Genomic DNA, 19,345 nt, shown 5'->3' on the forward strand with positions numbered 1-19,345 from the left:
CCCTGCCCAGAACACCCTGCTTAACTCACAGCTGCAGTCACTGTCTGGAAGCTTCTAAACTGCTTTTGAACAGGAAGGTCCACATATTCATTTAGCGGTGGGTCTCGCAGATTATGCAGAGAGTTGTGACATTTTTTTACTACTTAACAAGATGTCTCCAAAGTTGTCATTTATTCACTTTTCTTTCTGGAATAATTTAAAAACTCCAGTCTACCACCATCTACCAAGCCCCCTCCACCCTTACTCCAACCCCTCTGGCCACCTCAGTTCTATTTGTTTTTATATTGCTATCCAGATTTAAATTACATTACACATGATGTTTACTTTGACATTGGCAATATTTTTCCCAGTAAGATTTCTCTTCCATGATGTTACGTGGTAGATGGATTATCCTGAGTTTCTTCTTAACACACTTGAGTGACAGCTGATTCACAGCAGTGTAGGAAGCCGCTCCCCCCAGGTGACTTCACTGTACACACAAAACCTCCTTCCATCAAACACAATCTTTCAGATCAGGTTTTTGAAATGAGCAACGCAGAACGACAGGGACCACCAGCTAGTACCGAGTAACAGCTGCCAGCAGAGCAGGCCCGTCGGATCCTACAAACCAATTCCTGACATGGCCTACAAAAGGTAGGTGGCAAAGTGCCAGAGATTCCGCTTACTGCTCCAGTTCAAAATGTGTTAAGTTCCTGCCATGCACATTAAAGTGTATACAATCCCAAAGCTCAGAAAATCCCTTCCACAAATGCCTATCACTTCTGGTCTCTTCCTCACCCCCTGTGGGGTTGCAGACAACCTGCACATTGCCCTCCCCACAGCCTCTGCCACCCAGGTCCCTGCTACACACAGGGACTGGAGGAGCTGGGCTCAGCTTTTAAATGTAACAATCTATCAGCTTTAGTACACAAGAGAAGACCAAGGAGACTCCGAGATCCAGCCTCAAAGAAAAAGGACAGCTTTCAGAAAAGGGAAGCTCAGGCTACTGTTCCTAGTGCTGCATTTATAGAACAGGCCGGCAGGCAGCTCCAGCCAGGCTGTGGCAGTGTTCATGCTGGGCTGGCTGGATGAGTTACAATGAATACCCCCAACAGGTTTAAGCTCACTAGAATCTCACCTGAGGCCATGTTCTGTCAGACCCTGTTTCCCCTGCCTCCTGAAATCAAATCCAGTTAAAGTCCACGACTCCCAAGCACCTAACACAGTTGAAGTAGCTGGTAAATTTTGAGCCTTCCTGAAAGTTTGGGGACTCTGCTGTTTTTTCATAGGTGAGAGAACAAAGAATTGTGCCCCCTCCCAAAGCACCAAGCTTCATTCTTCATTTATTAAAATGTTTCTTTCAATGAGATGCTTCTTTCTTTTTTTTTAAGATCAGGCATTTTCTTCATGTTGGTACATTTCTAATCTAATTCACTAAGTGTCTCCTTTTGCCGAAAATACCTCTTGGGAAGAGACTATGAGTAGGAGAGACAGAAGAGCCAATATCCATTATTTAACAGGAATGTGTAGCAACAACAAAACATCTACCTGTTGGTTCGATTAAGTGCTCCCTTGGACACATAAAGCATAGAAAAAGGCATACTTTTTTCATGTTTTATAAACCAAATCAAAATGAGATATGGAAACTTTTCTCCAAGGGATAAAAAGGTTGCAGAGATGAAATAAACAAAAAATAACCCGTTTATTTTCTGGAAAGAGTTATGCATGACACCAGATTCAGCTGTAACATAAACCAAGGTACAGGGGTGGATGTGGTGGCTTCCAGTTATTTTCTTAGCACTGGAGTGATTTTTGCAAACATGGAGGAATACAGGACCAGCTCACACAAATACAAGCACATACGATAGGGACTCTCCCGGGAGCCGGTCCCTTAGATTGTCTACAATAAGAAAATGTAAAAGGACAAGCAATAATACATTCAGGAATTTTTGGAAGGTAAAATAAATGCATATGTCTTTGAAAACCAGTGTCCTTTGAAATTTAGATTTTGAAAGATAGCAACAAAGATTCCTTAGGTCAGTTTTTTGGGTCATGATGTTATAGGGTATTATGATCAGGTGGAAACAGTTTACATCATTGAACCCCAAAAGGCATAATAACAAGATGACGATTCCAGGTGGGAAGAGCAAGGTCATTGCAACAATAATCAACACAGCTAGCACATGACACATGTTGATATGCAGAGAAACACAGTATCCCAATCTTGTGTGGTTCACTGTGGATGCAGAATCATGCAAATGAAAACATGGAGATTATTAAAAAAAGTCATCAGAGATTTTCAAAGAATTGTTGAATGGACTCTAACAGTCAAACCATTGCGTTAAAAATTCAGTGACAATCAAGTTAAAATAATTTATTTCCTCTAAGATTTGGTGTGCAATCCTATTTATAAATCCAAACAACAAAATGATTCATTTTGTATCTCCGTCATCATTGAACATGTCAACAACACGAAGACATGTCTCTTTTTAGAGTTCTCTGATCTCTGCTTCAAAACGACTGCTGAAAGAGGAAAACCTGGAAAGCTCCCGCTTCCTTTCGCAGTGTTTTCATTGGAGAACGGTAAGGAGCAGATTGTGAATGAAAACGGTGTTAAGATAAAAACATGTTCTCAGCCAGCATTCATCGGCGCTGCCATGGTCACAGCTCACCTGGGAGTTATAGAAAGAGCCGCTCGGGACTCACATGGTCCCAGGAGTCCACTGAATCGTTGATAAGGTAAAAGTCAGTCTCTATCCCACTGGCCAGATTGTCATGCTCCAGGCCAACAGCTTTGGGATGAACTGTTTCCTCTGTTTGAAAACATATTCTTGGAAAGTTTTTTTCTGCAATCTGCTGTATAAGGATCATTTTAATTCATTCCGGTGGAGCAAACACACACAAACTGTGAGGACACCTTTTAAAATCTATGATCTGTGTGCTCAGAGGGCCTCTCTCGTCCAGCCCATCTCCCCACCGCCACACCCCTCAGCTGTAGCACCCTAGGCTGAAGCCCCTGAGCTGTCTATAAGACAGCCCCACATGTCCCAAGAGTCAGTTACCTCTTTTGGCTGAAGGATTGTAACTATCGTATGTTAGATGTGCTGTTGTTTCCCCGGCTGAAAACAGCTTCCATTTCTTCCTTCTACACATTCTGTCATTTCCACTTGAAATCTGTCGAGGATCGTATTTAACACAGTAGCTCAAAAAATAGCCACACTCATCATTGTCACCTGCCCAACACTCCACGCTTGTTTGAAGCAGAAGGACCATCTAGTAAAGGAACAATCTCCAAAGCATAGAAAAGCAAATATTGGATATGGAAGATCTTTTTAAGAAAAGATAAAACTTGAGAGGCATTTATTCCTCCCAGAGAAGGGATTATTGCATGCCTTCTATTTCTGGAGTATTCCTGAGGACACTGGCTTTTTAGAATCTGACAGTTGTTAAATTTCTGCATTTTGGAGAACTTTAAAGATACCGTGGAACAGAGTTGAGAAGGAGCTAATACCAACCATCTTGTTTTATTTTGCTCTTATGAAATACTATGGAAAAACGAAGGTTGCGACCCTATTTTCAAGGGAGAAAATATTTTCTGACTAGCCAGTCTAAGTAACTTGAAATGTAAGAGAATCATATAGGATTTCTGAATCCCAGAATTAGAACACATTATCACAACATATCCTGCCACTTAATTTATTAGACAAACCAACACTTGATTAAAAATCTTCCTTTTGGTTATCAATTCTGAGCTGTAATCTCTTTTCTAGAGTTAATATAAATCCTTCATGCTGAAGCTAGTTTTTTTCCTTATTCTAGTCTTAGCAATAACATCTGTATCAGCTACTATAGATGGTTATTTTCTTTTCTTGAAGATCACTCACATACCTCCTCTTCCTGAGGCTAATTTATAATCTTTTTGAAATGGAGTCTCAATTATTTAATAACTTTCGCTTTTCTCAAAGTTCTCCAAATTCTGATTCTTGAATAGAAATGGATGGGGGCTGACAAGTTCCAAGCTTGTGGGCCGCAGGTGCCGTGCCCCCACGCCCTGGGCCAGAGGCCAAATTGCTTCTCTTGGTTTTGTTTTTCAATAAGAACAGGAAGGCATTTCATATGTGGACGATTCTTATCAGTACAGCAATTGTGCTTACTTTTAAAAAAGTGACCTGGTTCCTTTGTGAAGTGCTCGCTCGTACTAGTTACTTTTTGTCTTTGTCTGCGGTCTTTGTGATAATCAGCTACATCTTCGTGTTCCTGAAGCTTGTTTTACTTTCCAGGTCTGTCTTCGATTGGTCTTACTGAGGCTCATTCTTTTTGATCTTTGCTCATTCTTTACATTTCCCGTATCCTTTTGAATGTCCATCATTGGACATTGCTGCTTACAGGGACTGAAGACACTGGTGCTGCACACACTTGCTCATTTGAAGTAACTAGAGTTGTGGCTCCGCTCCACCCCGCGCACACCACCAGTGTGGACTCACCAGCTGTCACTGCTCAGGGGCGGCTGCCCAACTCTGCGCTGCTAATGAGGATTTTGTGTCCAATTTCTACACTTTCTTGGCCAAGTTTTGCTCAAATGGACCTTTTGTAGAATAAACATTTCAAAAACAGTCTTTCCCCTGCCTTATTAACAGAAAGAGCTAAAACAAAACCCATTTATAATAGACAAAGATTGACTTTGCACTGTGGAGGCAAGGGTCTTGTCTGCGGGCGATGGACTCGCAGGAGGGTTTGAGTGCCCTTTGCCCAGCTGACCCCACACTGCCCCCACAGGCGAGGCACCCTAAGGTGGTGTCCGAGGTACTTTTTAGAAAGGCATCAACATCCCTCAGGTACAAACAGTTTCACAACAGGTCAGCTGAGCATCTACCGCTCCCAAGTGCCTGAGCTTGAAACAGAAATACAGGAGGAGCAGGCAGGTGGGCAGGGGTGCTTCTCCCGCTGCACCCAACCCAAGCCCACTGCCCATAGACCCAGCCCACTGCTGCGGGGGTGTCTGCAACCTGGTGCCAGGGCAGGAAGGAGCAGCCTTATGAGTGAAGTTTGCTGCTGTCCTTTCTGAGCTTGCGCCCGAACCCCACTTGGTTGGGGTATGCCAGCTACGCCAGCTCACACAATGAACGACATGGCTGTAAAGAGCACTTGCCTAAGAGACTCGAAGCCGCTTGGCTGCTTTGGTCATGGCACCTGCTGCCCACCCGTGTGCGGTGGCAGAAAGCCCCGGCCCTGTGCTCTGTGAACTGCCCACCGAGGTGCCCGCCACCACATCATGCAGTGAGCTAGGGGCTCCCACTGCGCCTCGGGTTGAGTCCCTGATTATTAACCACCTTTTGTGTGAATGGTGAGGACTGTTCCTGTTTGGAAGAGAAGGTACATGGAAAGGCCAGAGCGTCGTGATTTTAAATCAGTTAAGGCCACCTGACCAAACAAGGAAGCAGGATGGAGGAGCAATGTGGGCACCCTCGGGTTGGTGGGGAGTCCAGGAGGGCCAGACCTTTTGGCTCGATTCACTGTTTTCCTTGTTTGTCAGATGATGTGCAAAAGAAACGTTACTATGAAAATCCACTGCTTAAATGAAGTCATAAAAGTTACCCAGCAGGGTCTGTAAATGAAGGAGGAACATGGAGCATCTCAATAGAATAGAACGATTGTAGGCACCTGAGTGTTTGTTAAAAGTAGACAATGAGCTAAGGTTTATTATCTCTTGGTTTTGTTTTGTTTTTGTTTTTTGGCAAGGAAGATTCATTATGAAAAAAAACCTAACAACAACAAAACACATACTTTTAATCACACTTGAATGCTTTCTGAGTGAACTAACTAACCAGACTGACTGACATCTATGTAGATAGCTTCCCTTTGAACTTGAGACCTTTCAGCAAGCAAGACCCAGGGCAGGACCCAGGGCTGAAGGTGGGAGGAGTGATAAAATCCTGGGGGTGATACGAACAGCATGTCCCCTTCCCGAGCCTTCTCTCACGCCCACACACACACACACACACACACACACACACAACAGCACCAGTGAGTCTGCTTGTCTGCAGTTAAAAAAAAAATGAAAGATGCCATCAGAAGTTGAATAAGTCAACGAATCATCACACAGTCCTTTCTTAGATTTACTTGATAATGTCCAGTGAAGAATTCTAGTTAAGAAAAAAACAACCCAGCAGTTAATGCGCCACTGATTAGAAAGTAAGTACATGAACAATCTCCGAGTATCAGCAAGACACAGTTACTGGAACATTCTGAAGCACCTCGCCCATCATGTTGTGCAAGAAAAAATGGCCACAATCTGGCCGATCCCAGATTTCCACCAAATGAAAACCTTCACGCCTCTAAACAAATGATGCTTATTTAAAAGAAATGAATCGAGTTCCCCTCTCCGGGGGTGACCGTTACAGATGTGAGTCACATGGCAAATAGAGTACAAAATAAATATCTGTGATGCCGAGTGTTGGAATCGACTTCTGTAGCCGAATTGGAAGCACGTAGAGGGATAAGTTCATGACATATGTTTTTTACATGGTCTTTGGCCTCTCCCATGCCACCCGGCCACCAGCCATTTGAGATACATTTCCTGCTCTCTTCTTTAGCTGAGGGTACTCACTTGATTGCAGAAGTCTGTCTGTGATTTAGAGAAACCACAAGGGTTGGATCACACCGAGTCTGTGCTTGGTGTCACTCTTCTCAGTTTTGGCCCGTCTTCCAAAACGATGGACATTGATCCAACCCTGCATCAAAGAACCGAGAAGGGACACCGCGGCTCCTGGGCAGTATCTTGTGGGCGCACCCGACATGGTTCCAGAGAGGTGGCACTAGGGGAGAGGCGGCTTGGAGACACAGTGGAGCGGGGCGCACGGGGAGCTGGCCTGCGGCTGCCCCTCCGGGGCCTCTGGGTCAGGACTGCAAGGGAGAAACAAGCCAGTGAGAAGCACGCACGACCAGGGCCCAACAGGGGCGGACAGACACAGCATTTGCACAGGAATTGTTTAAACACAGACAGAAAGTCGGCACAAAAACAGTCCCTGTCGCAAGCATGCCTCGACCAGCGCAGCTCATGGTGCGACGCACGGGCAGAAGAGTGGAGGGTCTTCAGGTAGTGGCCGAGGGACTCCACCCCCTGATGGGGGGCAGCGCTAGGGACTTCCATCTGCTTTTTAATAACCCTGCCTGCCAGGGTTAAGATTGAGGAGTTCCAAGTGCTTTTTGTTTGTTAAGTACACAATGTGGGTTCCAGGTGACCTTCTCTGAAGGCCGCGAGGAGTTGGGGACACAGTCAGGTCAACTATCTGGTTGATAAGGAAGCAAATTCACTGAGTTTCCCAAGTTAAAACTACAAAACACATTTGGGTCCAAACCTTTTAAAAATAGGACTAAAACTAAAGTCACTCTTTTAAGGAAAAAGAATGACATTTTCCTAAAACTCTTCTTCCCCATCTAGTATGGCATCAATACACAGAACTACTTTTTGCCAGGATGAATGTTCGAGAAAATGACTCAAGCTTTGTTGTTAGTATTATTTATTTACATAAACAGCTTCTTAGAGCTGATATTATCATTGAAGTCACTAAAAGTTAGCATTAGAAAAAATAATTCTGATTTTTGGTACTGAAATTATCCTCTCACGTCTCTTGAATTTTAATACAAAATTGTGATTATGTATATTTATCTGCTTAAGGTTGCTCTCACTGTCCTGTTTATAAAGTTCACATTTCACTGTACAAATTGCGTTAAAAGGAGATCTGATATCCTGTACTAGTTAGGCTAACCAGGAGAACATGACTTCCTATTTTGACAACGTTGGCAGGACTTGGAGCGTGTGATTTCAACAAGAGGATCAGTTCCCTGCTGTCACGTCTCCTGCGTCCCCCAGACATTCGTAAAAGCCAGGACAGACCCTTCCCGCCCCACCTGGCAGATTCTTTCTGCTACCCGTCCAAGAACACATTTCTCTCCAGCAGACCCACCACATCAGACAAGAGTAGCTGGGGTACAAGTAGCCTGAAGGGGTGGCCTCACCAGACCTGGGCCCCTGGACGCCCCCCATGACCTCAGATTGTCTTGGTTATTTCAGATTCCTTACCCAGAGTGCCAGAGCTGACTATTTACACTATACTGTCACGATTTCAAATTTGCCTAGAACACAATCACACTGTATAGTATGTGAAAGAGCAGCATGTTTTGGGTCTATAATGAAGAAAATATATTATTATCTTACTACTTCATCATTAAGAAGAAAAAAATAAGATGAAATCCTGCGATTTGTGACAACACGGATGGCGCCAGAGGGGGTGATGCTGAGTGACCGGGTCAGAAGGGGGAGACAGACACGGAGAGTCTCGCTCACTCTCGGAACACAGACACAACGCGAATGGAGTAACAAAACAAGATGGCATCTTTAGACCCCAACTACAGGTGTGGGAGGGAGTGGAGGGGAGGGGACAGGCAGGTGGGTGAGGAGGTGGTCCTGGGGGGCAGGCAGGCGTGGTGTCAGGAGGACAGGTCCACAGCGGGGCAAAGCAGGACAGTTTCTTGCATGGGAATATTTGCTAAGTTCCGAATACAGAATGAGCCCTGCTTCTGCGCTGACGGCTACGCATCTCCGGGAGTCCTGCTACTGGGCCTGGACGCCGAGAGCCAGCTTTCGTGGGAGGCCCACGGAGTGACAGCAGACTGTGGAAACCATTGCTACATGTCCAAGTCGTCTTATTTTCAGGTTTTCTTTTTCCTTTTCCAAGTCGGAACTGCGTGAACACAGAGGAGACGCGCTGGCCACCAGCCCCTGGGGGTTCACCTGCCCCTCCCAGGCTGCTGTCCGCGGACCCGCCACACCTGGAAACCAGCCACCACACAGGACGTGCGCACCTGCGCTCCACCCGCACTCTGTAAAAGCCCAAGTGCAAAAGCCCTAAGTTTTCAAATGTAAGGAAATGCTCTTTCCCTCCAGAGGACACATCTCTGATCATTTGTGCAAACTGGAGGCAGAGCCCGCCGTTTCTCCGCCCAGCCGCAGGGAGCAGCCTCAGCACCACTCCTGTCTCCTGCAGCACCCAGTCCAGGCATGGGGTCCTGGTGGGCACCCAGTCCTTCCGACTGCTGCGGCCTTCAGCTGCTTACCCTTGGGCGTCTTTGCCTTCCAGGACTGCAGGCTCCTGCCTGAAGTGTGGGTGATGGCTGCCCTGGCCCAACGCTGCCGGCCATCACTAAGGGGTCACACGCAGCACTGCAGCACAGGGGACCCGAGGCTGGCTGCTTGGTGTGTGTGTGTGGGGGGTCACTAAGTTTCTCTTGCCTGGGCAGGGGCTGGTTCTCAGTTCTCTGTGGACATGAAGGCAGTACCTGCTCTAGACCCTGCCGCACTTAGGAGACTGGAAACAAGACATGTTCAAAGCTGATGAAACTGCTTTTCTCTAAAGCGAATTGCAGGCTGGTGTGCAGGTGTGCTGGTAGCTAGGAGGACCCCAGTTTGGGAGCCCCACACAGTGGGGAGCCACCTAGCCCAACTGGTTCTCAAAACCAAGCCAGGTGAAATAAAGTCAAACTTCAGAGATGTCCCCAGATTTCTCCATTCCCTGCCCAGACAGACCAGGGAGCTCATGAGAGGGTTGCAGTCCTTGTGTGGAAGGGGTATTCCAGCCGCTGCCTCCCACCTCCAGTACCTATTCACACCCCAGTGCTCCTGGTAGAGGGAGGGTTCAGGCAGCAGGAGCAACTCCACAAGAGCACACACCTATAGTGACAGAAGTGGGGTTCAAATGCAGCCATCTGACTCCTGAGCCAGTCCCTTCACCCCAGAATCATTTGTCTAGGCTATCAGTGCTACCCCTGTCCCAGGTCTAGGAGTAGGGGCTGAAGTTAAGCACCCCATTCTTGACTATTAAGTGCAGGGAGGCCCCTTGGGATGGGCTTGAACCTTTGTAATTACGGTGGCTGTACAGTGACCTGCCATTGGTGTTCATTCATAAAAAAGAACTGTCCTGAAGTGCAACCCCCTTCACTGGAACTGGGTTGGGGGGCAGGGCAGGCAGAGACATGAGGGGCAGATGTGGGTCCAGGACTCAAGTGCCTCTCCCACAGATGCCACAGCGGGCAGCACCAACCTCAGGCGCAGGTGATGACTGGGGTTGCTCCTGTGGCTCCCCTGGCTCCCACTGAGGACCCCACAGACTGCCACCCTCAGGCTGGAGTGGGATGCCTAGAGCCCCACTCAGTGGACGGCGGCTCCAGCAGAGAGCACCAGGTACAAGGGGAGAAGCCCAGAGCGAGGGCAGATGAGGGGTAGGTGCTGGGGTGCAGCCTGCTTCCCAGGGCCAGGGAGTTCCACCGTGGACCCACAGAGCTCTCACAGGAGCAGGCACTGCCAGCACAGCCTCCAGGGTTCAGTGTCTGTGACGCTGCCTACACAGAGCTGCGTCCATCTCACATCTGGGCCACCCTGCTGTGAATACCCTTGTGGATGCCAATCGCCAGGGTTTCCTCACCTTTCAAGTTCAGATGTAAGGAGGGTACAGAGCAGACAGGAAAGAGAAGCATATGATGTGCAGAGTAGTCTTGAGAAACACTGCACACTGGCCTCTTCATTGGCCTGAGAGACAGATTCTAAGGAGCAGAGAGCAACTGAGGAGGATGCACAGGGGCCAGCACCCTGACCTGGCAGGTGTGCACTGTGGAAGGTGGCAGCCAGGCCCTGTGGAGCAAAAGCCCCACGGTGCCCAGGGCCAGAAGCCCGTGGGCTGGTGTCTCCACAGGTGCCTGGGGAGCCCAAGGAGCCTGGACAGGAAGTGGGCACAGTGGTAGGGAGTGAGAAGGCAGACAGGGGAGCAGGCAGGTGGGGGTGCATGCAGCCATGGGCACAGGACGGGCGAGGGTTTACCTGCCAGTTGGGCTGTCTGGCCTCCTCGCTAGTTGTGAGCACTGTGTCGGTACGGAGGCAGCAGGCTGCTGACAATCTACGAGAAACTGATAAATTAGACACGTGTACAACGAGATGACAGAGCAGCGTGTTAGTCACAGTCATGGAGGCAGCTGGGTGAGATTTAGTGAGGAATGTACCTTCACAAAGAAATGTCTAGGTTAAGCACCCCACCCCCAGGATGCCAACAAAAAAGGCAGGACTTGCCCCCTGGAATATAGTCTTAAGAAATAAGTGACACAAAGTTAGCAGTGAGCGTCCTCAAGCCCCTTAGGACGGAGAGGGCCGCCCACACCCAGTGCTGGGCTAGACCTAAAGCCATGGGGTCCATAACATAACGAGGGAGCATCAGGATCTGGAGTGGGATGTGATGCTGGCGCCTGACACTTGCTGTCCCAAATGGACTCTGTTCCCGCAACTGACATTCTCCCAAGGATAGATGGGCAGAGTGTCAGTCCCAAGGCACCGAGAAAAGCACCGGGGCCAGTGTGTCCACGGCTAACAGTACCAGAGAAGGAAATCATCTGTATAGTTGCCTGAAAATGGATTTTCAAAAGCAAGAACTGTGAGCAGAAATCCTACATTGTTTATTACATAGTAAATTGTTAGTGACCCAGAATGATGGAAAGCGCTAGTTTAACAGCACTCTAGCTTAACCAAGTGCTGGCGGGAGGAGTCCATGGCCAGCAACTCCCACAGACCTGCATGTTCTAAATAACCAGAGAGCAGTCTGATTTCTGGTACCAGGCTGACATACTAGGCTCATTCGAAAAAGTGCATTAGAAAAGCCTCTATTTCTGGAAAAAAAAAAAAAGTCTATGCAACAAAGTTAAAATCAGACTTTGAAATCCAACTATTCTTTGATAACCACAGCATTTCCTCTTGCTGACTGCTCCAACTTGGTGTTTGCTTAGTACACCTCTTTCCCTGGGTTATGGTTCAGCCAGAAAATCACCAAGTCTGGATTTTCAGCCTTAAATTAATGAGGCTTATTGAAATTTACACTGGGACTCTGCCCTGGGCTTCCCTTCTGACGCATGTTCTTGAGTGCAGCTGCATTGCCTGTGGACTCCAGAATTCTAGTCTTCAGGTCGGGCCCTGAAGGAGGTGGGGAGGTGCTGAGCTGTCAGGGGCTCAGGGGGAATGCAGCCAGGTAGGCGTGGCTATTGAGGGGGACGACTTGGGTGAGCTTTCTTGCAGATGAACCTATTGATCGCTGCTTATGAACAGGAGCGAGGAGGTCTGATGCTCCTGAGTAGCTGGTATTCAGGTTATGGGATTCAATAAGAGCCTCTCATGTGGCAACAAATATCTCCGTTTTCTCAGCTTTGGAGAATTTTTTTTTCTTTGATATTCCCCCACCCCACCCCATTTTGCATCTTGATTAGCCCAATCATTTCCTTTTGTAGAAACTCAGAGTCTTGCAGGGTGAATTCCTTTGTGTTCCTTTTGTCTGTCCCGACAGCTTTCCTATCTCCAGTGATAACCCAGGGCTGCCGGGCCACTTACTCTGACAGGACCCTGTGGTTTCAGGTGAGCCAGGGGTGCTGCCCTCCTGTGGTGTATTTGGGTAAATGCAATGGACGTGAATGAACATGACACCCAGGCCAGGCAAGTGTGATGAAGCTCTTCTAAAGCCAAGCGTTGGCCCGTGAGATGCCAGCCCTACAATCAGAGCATTTAAATAGGTCATTTTTTTCCATTTCTCATCATATATCTTATTCCTCCAAACTGTGCTTCCAAGTGAAGCAGGTGAGCAGGGGGACCCATTTTCCCTTAGTGGGTGGCTTACCTGCGGTAGATTTTTGGCATGTGTGCCAACTACCAGCTTTTCCTCTGTTAGAAGAAATACCACCTCTGGCTGATTGTTATTTCTTGCATTTGTCATGTGTAAGTACCTAGCTAAGTGTTATCCTTAAGGATAAAAAGCAAATGCTACAGATAAGATAGTGATAGATTAAAAAAAACAAAGTAGAAATCAGCAGCACTGCTCTGACTTGGGTGCACAGCCTCCAGCCACCCCCGCAGAGCAGCAGGGAGCAGCAGGGTCAGCGTCTGTGCTCTGTACAGGAGGGAGTCAGCGGAAGGAGGACAGCCCCAGCTCCTGGATGTGCTCGCTGCTCCGACCAGACTGCTCTGCCATTGTGGCGGGAATGAGGCTCAGCTTGTGCCTTCCGGGGCAATGAGAGGTGACGAAGAGGTGACTTAGCAGAAGGGCATCAGAACTGGTCTCAACCATGCACACTCGAGCTGCTAAACTCTCGCAGGTGAGGCAGAGGGGTTGACGGGAAAACAGAGATGTCGTCCCTTGTGGATACCAAAGACAGACATATTCAAGAAAAAATGATGAAGTGTGGTGTTGACCATGGAAGCGATGAGGATGGTGATGATGGAGGCAATGATGATGGTGACAGTGATGACAGAGGTGACGCTCACCACGATGACATCTGGCACCCGCTCCCTGCCTCCCATGTGCCAGAGGGGGCGCATGCCTCCTTAGACCCTGCCTTGTTAATCCCAGTCAGGAGGAGGATAGGCGGCCCAACTGAGAGTTGGGCTGGCTCTGTACCCATGCGTGTCTGACCCGCAGGCTGATCTGAACACGAGACACACTGTGCATGCTTCCCATGTCAGGCAGGACAGGGAGCCCCTGGCAGAGGACGAACCAGATGTAAGTGGCCAGGGGGCGTTTCCTGGGCACAGGACACCAGCGACACCTGAAAAGTGGGTGAGCCAAGGAGCCTGATCTCTGTGCACAGCAATGCAATATTTTATCATAAAAAAGCTCAGATCCCAAATTACTGATGGATAACGCTGTGCACTGTGTACAAGGTGACAGCCGTAGAAATGTCACGGCCCGCTGGAGAGACAGCAGAGCCTGTGGGCAGAGTGCCAGACGGGCGAGGAGCACAGAAAGCTCTCAGGTCTCAGCCTCACAGGGGAGCACCTCTCCAGAGGCCTCTGCCTCGCGGGAAAGGCGAGTGGAGCAAAGGGGGGCAGAAATTATTTGCCGAGTCAATGAGCTGCAATGTCTCCGGTGAATTTTATATTATTATCTGATTTAAGCCTTGACAGCAGCACCATGGAGTCACTATTCTCACTACTCCTGCTATAAGGAAAAAAAAATTTTGGCACATGGGAGTAGATCAGAAGCTTAAATATCCTGAAACTAATTTCTTAATTATTTTTCATCATCTCTGCCAGCAGAAACAAAAACCAAGCTTGGCCTCAGAGCCAGCGGTATGCAAAGTTTGGGGGCTGAACTTGACCAGGATTACCCTCTGTGGGGGCGGGGGCCTGTGCAAGTCGTGGCTGGGGGGCAGAGCGAGGGGCAGACACGGGTTTGCTGATGCTAAGCATATGGATGTCAGCTACTCTAGAAAATCCAGGGTCACAGTCAGAAAACAGAGGACTTAACCCGACTGGTTGAAGGCAACAGGTTCCCTCAAAAACACAAGGCAGGGCCAGTGGGCAGGAGCAGGGTTTCAGCATCTATAAAGAGGAGTCTGCAGGGAGAGCAAGGCTTTCCCTCAGGCTTCAACTGATTTTTAACTTTTCATTGTAATTAGAAAATTAACTCGTTTCCCAAAAGTCAAAGCCTAAGGTGGGCATTTGGGATGGAAGGTGCCATTGGTGGGGGGCCAGTGACCCTCCCAGGTGGCTCTGCCCAGGCCCACATGCAGCGGTGGGGGGCCCAGGGGCTCTGCTGGCCCCTTAGGAGCAGCTACACCCCACCGGCCCAGGTTTTCCTGACTTGAGAACTGCTAGGTCTCCTGTTTCGTGAGGCCAGATTTTCCACGCCACGGCTCCTTCCCTCAGAACCACACCCTTCCCCAGAATGCCCCTGTCCTTCGAGGAGTCTTCTAACAACCCAGAGTACCCACCTGACCCTGCCTTTCCCTCACTTGCCCCCCTGCCCTGTGACTGCACAGCTTTCTCGGGGCAGTTCGCCCAGCTTCCTTTCTTCACAGGGACCCCACCAAGACATGCTTCCTCCAGCCCCTCCGGCATGGAGGGCCAAGGCGACCCTCTGCCCACTCCTCACTTTATCTTTGAGGCCCCCTCATCTCTTCAGCCACCTCCTTGGTCCTGTGTGTCAGTGACCACATTCGCTGTCCTCCAGCAGAAAATGTGACCATGCTGACTCCGCTGCCTTCACCTCTCTAAGGAGAGCAGCTAAGAACAGGGCCAGGCTGAGCAGAGACCCCGCGTCATAAACACATAGGCCTATGAAGTCGGACCCTGGGCGCGAATCCAGACAACAGCAGCAGCGTCTGGAATTGCTCTGTTTAAAAAGAGTGTAAGCAACCTCGTGAATTGTGTCTCAGCCCAGACACGTGATCCTGCCACTCTCCCTGGTGATGTGAGGCCGGGAGTGAGGCCAGTCCCACCATGGCGTGTGGCCGGCATTGGGGAGTCCTGTGATGGACGGGAGGCGGATCCCCTCATTTCCAGAAGCCCACCTGCGATGGGCCTCAAGTGAGCCGGTCTGGACTAGAGAGGGGAGCCCACACCCTCGTCCTCTCCTGTTTAAGGGGTGGCAGGCAGATGCACCAAGGGGCAGGAGAAGTGGCCACACACGAGCGAACCCTTGGTGACAGCGGCCGGTGAGCCTGGAGGTGCCCTTTCCCGGGACGTGAAAAGGGGAGAGGCACGGCTGTCATGGAGCATGCGTGAGGCGTGGGAGCCAAACTCTCACGTGCAGGGAAACAGCCCCTTCTCAGTGAGGCCCTGTCTATGGGGCGATGGCACCCATTGGGGGATCAGTGGGGACAGTTGCCAAGTGGCCCCGAGGACAGCCCCAGAGGCAGCTGGCCATGCCCCCCAGGTGGAAAGCACACCCCTTTCTTCTTTCTGAAAGCCTGGGGTTTCCCCATCTATTTGCTTATGGGGACCATGGGCAAGGAGAGGGAGAGCAAGGAGCAGGAGGACAGGGACAGGGGAGGGAGAGAGCGGGAGGGGAAGGGGTGGGGGGAAGGTAGTCACATATGGGGTGTACGTGCAGACACTGCCCGCGACAGCTCAGAGAGCATGGTTTTATTTTATTCTGGCAGTGAGGCAGGCACTGAGGCCCCTTCTGCAGGGCCATTAGGGGACAAAACTTCACTGCTGCTCAGAAAACTCAGCCACGCTGGACGGGCAGAACTGAGTGTTGGGATGGGAGCCCCCGTGTGGGCAGATGAGTGTGGAGAGGGGTGGGGGGCGGGAGCCCGGTTCCAAGGGCTCACCCTGTGTCCTTTCAGGAGGAAGCCCCATGGGCCCTGCCCCGGCTGACCATCTCCTCCCCACAGTCCTCCGGGAAGCCTGGCCCTGCACCAAGGAGTAGGCTTGTCTCGGGAGGATCTTTGAAAGGAAGCTGAAAGGTTGCCTGCAGGGTGGGCCCAAGCCACGTGCCACGCCCTCGTCGACAGAGGTCGGGAGAGTCAGGACCTGTGGGGAGTCAGAGGGGGCTCCCGCAGCAGAAAGGCCACAGGTGGACACAGCAAGGCCCGAGAGACCGCCGGCCCAGCCTTGCTCCCGGACGCCCTCTCCAGACTGGGAGATGAGGGTCTGCGTGGGAACCCCAGCCTGGGTCTCTGCTCCAGCGTGCAGGCGTGCAGACCCCACAGGGCCTCTGTGTCCACACAAGCCAAGACCCGCTAAGGTTCTCTTAAATCCTTCCAAACTGTGGGCCACGGAGGGTCAACACAATGGGGGATGGAAAATACCGACAGCCAGAGCGCCAATCCTGGGAGGGAATCTGCAAAGGCTTTTTAGGGAAACATGAAAGTGGCCAAATGAGGGGTGCTGGGAAAATCAAACTGGTGATAGAACGTGATGCTAGTCGAAGACACGCTCCAGGCATTGTGGGCCAAGGCGCAGACAGAAAAACTGTGTGACTGTGCAGACCAGGCTCCCAGACACGTGGATCCTGAATGCTGGTGCGTTCTAGGGGACAGACCTGTCTCTGCAGACACTCAGGCTGGGAGTGAGGGTTCCCACGAAGGAGTTTCTCATGGGCGGACCCCTGCTATTTGCCCATGATGCCCGGGACTCCCTAGTCACTCTTCATGCTTCTCACCAGCCTTCTGTCCAGCAGAGCTTAAGGGGTCACCAGAGAGACCTAGGGGCTGCCCCGACCCCCACCTCATAGCTGGGGCCATGAAGCAGTAGCTCAAGCTGAGACTCCATTCTACTTTTCTTCAGTGAGGCTGTTCCGTAGCCAGTCCTGCATGAGAGGACATGGGTGGGATCACATGCAGCCAGAGCCCACCGGCGACAAGGGGGATGAGGCGGGGCAGGTGGGGTGGCCGCAGGCTTCCAGCTTCCAGCAGAGCCCATGCCAGCACCTGCAGAAGTGCCGGACAGATAAGAGGAGCCGTCTCTCCAGCGGTGCACCCCGGTGTCCACTCCTCTTTTCTGGGCCTGAGTGTCACTCTCACTTCCCCAGAAGGAGGTCAGCTTCCTCCACACTTCCCCTCCCTCCCTAGCACCGGCTCCTGGTGCCTTCCGGCCTGCTTCCTCCACTGTGGCTCATCTCCTCTGCTCTGTTCATGGGGCTGAGAGCAGAGAGCACCCCACTTCTAATTCCCCAAACTCCTCCTCCCCCAGCACAGCCTGCCTAGGGAGTTGCAAGGGGCGAAATAGCTGCTAATTCTTGACCACCAGCCCTAAGGAATCGCTGGGTGTTTCCCTATTAGCATTTGTTAACACCATTGATGGTCCTACCCTAGTCACGGGCAGACACTGCAGTCCTGCCTACAGCCTCTTCTAACAGAAGGAGCAGGAAGAGAAGGCTCTTCGCCCTGCCCAGCAGAGGATGTAAAGCTGAATTCATGATCTCAAGTGAGAGATGATTTCTCTTTGATATCTGTTAAGACTATCATGTAATATCTTGAAGATATTTTTCATCATCACTGCAAGCACTCTCAGTAACACCCACACTAAATTATTCCTCACTAAATCTACAGAGTGATGGAAAGTGTGTTAGTAAATTAACAGTTAATGGGAAGAAGCATCAAAATACATTCGGATAGTAACAACAACTACTATGGTCTAGTGCACACATAAACTGAAAAGCAGACATGAAGACAGGATTGAGGAAACAGAAACATTTAAGCTAGAATCATCATATGAAGAACAAAAAGAGCATGAGGCAGACACATTCACATAAACATTAACAGTAATTAGGAAAGGTTGATATACTTTTCAAAATCTAATGATGGATTTAATGGTGCACAGACAGGAATAGAGATGGCGGCTATGAACCATGTGAGCATTTTACAATCAAACACAGACTTGGTGACCTCACCCCGTTTTCCCAAACATGTCACATGCCCTGCTAACACATGAGCTTCTAAAGAAGCACCCACAGATAAGACTGTGAGATACTTTTTGGTGACTCAGGGGTGGAACCAGCTAATTTTTGTCCGCGGACACTTGGGCCTTATCTTCCCATCAACATGTAACACAGCAAGTTCCAATGTGTGTTCACACCCTTGACAGAAACAGCCAGCAATCACCAACATTTCAGAGAATTAAGACAGAACTGTTGAAACACAGGAAACATTTTGATAGGGACAATGCAAAAATATAACCCGTTCACAAGTCTTAAAAAAATATCAGATTCTACTTCGCATACATGACGATCAGCACTTACAGAGTTTGGGGAGCCAGCATGAGGATGCCCCTCAACCCCGCAGAGCCATACATAGGGTGGGTGGCTAAGGAGCAGAGGGGCAGTTTCAGAATTTCAGAGGCTGTAGACCAGACCAGAACTTTCTGCAGCTTTCCTGTGCTACCCTGGTGGACAGCTTATGAGCAGCTGACAAAATAAAGCAGTGTTCACAGTCTATTTTTATTTCAAACCTTGCAGGAGAGAAACAGGAACAAGCCCTGCAGACCAGTCAACCCTCGGCTTCTAAGCAACTGACCATTCAGCCAAGAGATGTCTGCAGTGGGCGGCCCGGGTGAGGGTGCCCCAAGGAGGATAGGGGCTCCATGCATGGCACCTACAGGTCAAAGTAATTTTACAGCAGATTCCCAGCAGTTAAACCCCTTCCAGAAAACAGCCTCTTGTTCAGCCTTCAAAGAACAAGGTCAGCGGGTACACAGAGCACTCAGGTGGGTGGGGCTAGTTCTCTTTAAGCCAGCAACACAGCGTAAAACGAAGATGGTTCTCTCTTTGAAATAATTCCCTCATAACCGAAAAGAAACAAAAGAGAAACATGGTAAACAAGCTACAACCAAGAACCACCTAAAAAGAGCAAAGGTGAGAACAGACCTCAGACAATAAAAGTATGAGACGCCACTCAGCAAGGTGTGTTTGATTTTCTTATTCAGTATTTTTTCATTAATTTTTTTCTATTTAAAAAAATCAACATTTGATGCTGTTCTGAGGGGCTTGGGGCTCCTCCTGTGTACAAGGAGGCATCTGAAAATCAGAGGCTTGGGTGTTCTTGGCTTTTTTCCGTT

General features: G+C 49.5%; 1 protein-coding gene across 4 annotated transcripts in view; it reads right to left on the reverse strand.

The window, feature by feature from the left end:
- Nucleotides 1-1,656: 1,656 nt before the first annotated feature.
- BICD1 (BICD cargo adaptor 1) overlaps nucleotides 1,657-19,345 on the reverse strand; it is a 143,472-nt gene continuing 125,783 nt past the window's right edge. The window contains exons 8-9 of one of the 4 annotated variants that reach the window (XM_054696268.1): nucleotides 10,853-10,938; nucleotides 1,657-6,882 (exon numbers count right to left, since the gene is read on the reverse strand). In XM_054696268.1, the coding sequence (XP_054552243.1) occupies nucleotides 6,795-6,882; nucleotides 10,853-10,938 (174 nt within the window). In that variant the 3' untranslated portion in view covers nucleotides 1,657-6,794. Of the gene's footprint in view, nucleotides 6,883-10,852; nucleotides 10,939-19,345 lie in introns of those variants that run through there. The other 3 variants (XM_054696267.1, XM_054696270.1, XM_054696269.1) reach the window with 3 other exon arrangements.

The sequence above is a fragment of the Talpa occidentalis genome, unplaced genomic scaffold (genome assembly GCF_014898055.3).
Source record: "Talpa occidentalis isolate TD23 unplaced genomic scaffold, MPIMG_talOcc4v2.1 talOcc4.16, whole genome shotgun sequence".
Classification (NCBI taxonomy): domain Eukaryota; kingdom Metazoa; phylum Chordata; class Mammalia; order Eulipotyphla; family Talpidae; genus Talpa; species Talpa occidentalis.